Source organism: Montipora capricornis, chromosome 4, assembly GCF_036669925.1.
Source record: "Montipora capricornis isolate CH-2021 chromosome 4, ASM3666992v2, whole genome shotgun sequence".
NCBI lineage: Eukaryota > Metazoa > Cnidaria > Anthozoa > Scleractinia > Acroporidae > Montipora > Montipora capricornis.
The window spans coordinates 40,980,264-40,985,104 of NC_090886.1; the positions used below are offsets into that span (position 1 = coordinate 40,980,264).

A 4,841-nucleotide genomic window follows, 5' to 3' on the forward strand; every position below is an offset into this window, starting at 1 on the left:
AGCCAAAGCTCCTTTATGGCTTCTTCTGTCACAGTGGGTGCAAGGTTTGATACAAACACTTGATCTGTTTTCGTATTCCTTGCCTATTTGAAAACAATAAAAGCCATTTCATTTGTAAGAAAGAACTCTAAACAACTGGATTTCAAAATGTCTTTCAGTCTTTTGAAAAAGGAAACATGTCAAAAAGCCTTTACAATCCCCCTTTAATTTAATATTTATACTTCTCTTTTAAATTAGAAAAGGGAGATATCTTTGAGAAATGCCAAAATCATGAATTGGTTTAAATGGTACCGTTAAAACTCTTGTATAAGCTGCATCTTTTTTGCCAAAATATTGGCCTCAAAGTTTTCTCAGAAGATTGTCCAAAATTAAAGTATCCAAATGAGGAAATAGCATTCAGTAATTTATGTTACTTACCTTCTTGCTGTCCACCACCTCCAGAATTACCTGGTGAAAAAAGAAGACCCGCAATATTTGTCATGTTGGTTTTGATGACTATGTTTTAAAATATCCAATGTTAACAATTTAATCACCATGTTACACACCAGTGAAATTCCCCTCACTATGACCAGGCAGTCACACAGTCAGTGAAAAGTAAGGTAATCACAGTCCAGGTTAAGCTCAAAAGCTACCATCAAATCCAAACCCACGCCACAACATTACCCCAATTCTCGCCATCCTTTAAGTACATGTATCAAGGATTCATTCAACTAGGTCATAAGTGCAGCAGCGCTTTTTTCTGAACATTGGAAAAATCCACTGGCTGTGTTGAGGTTCAAAATTCAATTCAGGTCAAAATTAATTCGCGATCTGGGTTGATTGTCAATTTTCCATTTCCGAACCCTAATAAAATAAATTATTTACAACCGTGAATATTCATTATTGATATTACACAAAGGAAAATGAGAATCAACCTTGAGTAAAAATCATTTTAACCTGAATTTTGAATTACATTCTTTGGGTAAATCGGGTTCCAACGTAGTAATTTATCAAAGCTGACTGCAACCATAGCCTTCATAAAGAATACCAGATTTAAATCAAACCAGTTTGTTTTGCAACAATACTATATCAACCTTTAAGACTATCAGTTCCAAGTTTATAAGAGCCCCGCAGTCAACTTGTTTTGCCAGGAAGACCATTTAACTTATGGAAAACAAGAGCAGTCTTCAATTGTTAAATGCAGAAATCCACTAGCATTCTCCACCTTTAATTCATTGTACATTTCATGATTGTAAGAATGCTGGTGGAATTCTAGTTAATTAAGGCTTAGGTGATATGGTATAAAGAGGTCATGTCAACAATAAACTACAGTTTAAGGAACAACTTGACAATAACAGATATTAATATCATTACAAAGGTGATTAATGAAAACTCTCTGTACTGACTGGTTGCACTTGAGGTGATAATTTCCCGATAATCACATAGGGGTTTAATATTAAATGGCCGCAAGCTGTTTTGTCCAGTGACACACACGAAGAAATAATTGGTTTCAAAGAAACATGCACATTAAATTTTTTCAAATAATCACCCATGTTATTTTACTAAACAATAATTATATTCACCTCGGGCTCAGTGAATATCGGTGAATAAAAACCGAGACAAATATTCACCTCCCCTTCGGCAAATAATTGTTGTTAATCATTAACCACGACTTTCTGTTCCTTCCACTGTTGTTTAACCCTTCACGCCATTAAAAATAACAACAAGACATTACAATACTAAGACTTCAGCAACTCCAACATAACGAACTGTGTATAGACATGGACTCCGGACCCCAGCTTCTATAACAATGACAGAACTTCCCATTTGCTCTCAAGCGATTTTTAGATGACCTGAACAATTTGACACCACTTTGCACATGTATGCAAGTCATTCACTGTTAGACCAATATCAGAACCAATACCAGTACCAGAACTTGGGAAGAAAATTGTAACCCAGTTATAATAGTGAGCAGTTGTTGAGAATAAATAAGGTGACTACACTGCTCAAACAGTCAAGTTTACCAGGTTTAACATTTTCAAATCAAACCATGATTGATATTTACCGAAGACATTCATTACCAGATTATGAGCCGACCGGCCCGAGTGATTGAATAACACCACACAGACAGCATTTAACAAATGAAAGCAGGCGAGTGTCTGCGTCACATGACTTACCATAACCCACATTACTATTGTATCCACCCGGTCGGCTACCTCCTCTGCCACCACTGTGTATTGTACCAATCAAATCAATTCATTGTTCAGAAGTGGTTCAGTTGTGGTACATGGTACCTCAGTCAACCAGTTTAAAGGTAAATCTAACAATTCATTAATTAATAGTGCTTAAACTAACAAAAAGGCCATACTTTTCAAAAAAACCACAAGTCTAAACGTTTACAAGCACAGGAAACGGCAAAAAAGAGGAAAAGACAGTTAACCAAGATCAGAACTTACAGTGCGATGCAACTTACCGTGGTCACCTAACAACATTTATTACATATTGTCCACCAGTCAGGATGTGTGAATTGTGAATTTGACTGACAGTCACGCCTCCTTGCAAAGTTTGCACAGTTTAAGTTGAACACTGTTGCATGGGTTGTTGAGTTGACGTATTTACACGTAATTGTCAAATGTGAAAGTTTGTTGGGTTGCCACGGTAAAGCACGCTTGGGGGCAGCGTGTAACGGCGCACTGGTTTATTTGTACATCTGTGATTTTAAATGAATTAATTGTGTTTTGCATGAAACAGTAAGTTTTTGCCTCCATTCTCGATCAGTCAATAAGTATATATCATTAGGCCAACTTGTTCGTGAAAGAAAACCAAGTTGAGACCGCATCCACATATTTTAGTCTATGCGATATTTTCAAAACAGACAATCTTTCCTCCGTTTTCGACTTTTGTCCACAGGAATACAGCGTTTTTCCGTCCACAAAGTTTTTTTTTAAAATGAATGAATTAATTGTGTTCAGTGTGGATGGGTGAAAATGGAGGTTCTATGTTTGACCATGATGGACATCAGAGGCTTGTGATAACACAGGGGCCGAGCCATAAGCTGTGCAACATATTCTGTGAGGTTGAAAGGTTGGTTGCTTTCAAACTAGGTTTTTGCGCAGATCTGTGTGGGAGTGAGCAAATTCGATCCAAAAATGCTATGTGTGGATGCATATTTCCGTTCATACACAGAGGAAAAACATCTCCATTTTCAAAATTATATGCAGATCATGTGGACAGGGCCCGAGTTTCCTTCAGCTCAACAGCTAGGCATCTTGGCTGTTTTATGCCCCTCTAAGCTCCATGCTGAAGGAAAGATTAGGGTTGTAAAGTCTAAGGCTGGTTTACACTAGTTTAGTAAGAATGTAGAGGTTGCAAGAATGCCAATGTTCTGAACAAAGTCAACCAATGGAGATATCAAAAGCAAATCAGAACCTTGACAGAATTTAAATGTGTGACGGCCATCTTTTTTCTCTTACTAACATATAGCAAAACTGAAAGCACAAGACGAAACAAAACAAAAATATTACAATGTTGATCATTTAATTGATAATTTGCTGCTTTGCTTTCCAACTACACCTGTAAACTACCTTTGCTTGTAACAGACGTAGAAGTCTGTTCTTTTTCTGCTACACAACTCTGACATTGAATTTTATTGCGAGTGAAAAGTCAGTTTTTAGATTTAACATTCTTAAAGTTCAATGGATTTGGTAAGGACCTGGTTGCGCACACCCTGAACATGATAGGAATGGAGAAGTCAACCCACTTAACATACAGGTGTATGTCAGACTGCTGCTAGAGGAATATCGACCGAAACACTGAAACTGTGGCGATAAAAATAATTATGTAACCCTCATTTCTTTGGCAAATTCGCAAAAAGTGATCTACAAAAGATTCTTTTTGACAAACACCCCCAGAAGCATCTCAAGCATTAAATTAGTGTGCGCCAGGCGTTCAACGTTGATTATTTCATGGGTCTATTATTTTTCATAGGCATTCCATATAACATTATTTTATTTCACATCCATTCTAGTGGTTTGGAACACTTTGTAATTGTTTTTATGCATGCGATGGTGTTTGGGTGATGGCAAAAATCTTCATAGTTGATTTTAATTCCCCTGATTTAACAACCATTAATAGCCAACAACCTGACAAAAAAACTAAGTAAGAATATACACACTAAATATTATTGACACCCTTGGTTTAAGATGAGGTTATCAGTGCCCCAGGGTTTTCAATAATATCTGAAGTTGGTGGCTGGTTCGAATATCTAGAGTAAGCAACTGAATCCAACAAGGGGTCTAAAAGCCGCCATTCTCCAGGTGTCTGGGGACATGCACTTTTTTTAACAAGAACCAATCCCAAGCATGACACTTCCAAAGCCAAACGCTGGAAAAAAGTTGATGATGACATGTTTGTTACCAACTTGACGCATTGTCATTGTGTCAACCATGATAGTCTTTCAATCTGTAGGGTTTGAAAGAAACTGCCCTTTATATTTTTTTTCAATTTAGAAGAAAAAGTAGCAGAAACCTATGAGTGAAGGTTGCGGGAATTGTTTTTGTTGGCTGTTGGTACCTACATGAGACCACATTAGTGCCCAAGGTAGAGGACCAATATTTCTAAGTGCTTGGAGAGGCTTCAGAAGATTTTTGGCAGACTGCCTAACTTTATTTGATCATCATTTTATAAATATCATTTGTTACCTTTTGAAATAATAAGATGACTATAATTTATAATGGACACGAGCTACTACACAGTAAGACTAGCACATTGCTCCAAAGAGCAGATGGAACCTGTGATCACAATCATGACAGTTTATTGTCAGTAACCAGCTAAATTCAATCACCCACTTTAAACTAAACCAC

At 37.0% G+C, this 4,841-nt stretch overlaps 1 protein-coding gene across 1 annotated transcript in view; it reads right to left on the reverse strand.

The window, feature by feature from the left end:
- The window catches only part of LOC138046695 (RNA-binding protein cabeza-like), a 6,403-nt gene extending 5,922 nt beyond the window's left edge, over positions 1-481 (reverse strand). Inside the window, exons 1-2 of the mRNA XM_068893289.1 lie at positions 414-481; positions 1-8 (exon numbers count right to left, since the gene is read on the reverse strand). The exon at positions 1-8 is cut by the window's left edge and continues 17 nt beyond it. Coding sequence (XP_068749390.1) covers positions 1-8; positions 414-481 — 76 coding nt within the window. The remainder of the gene's footprint in view (positions 9-413) is intronic.
- Between the last annotated feature and the right edge of the window lie 4,360 nt (positions 482-4,841).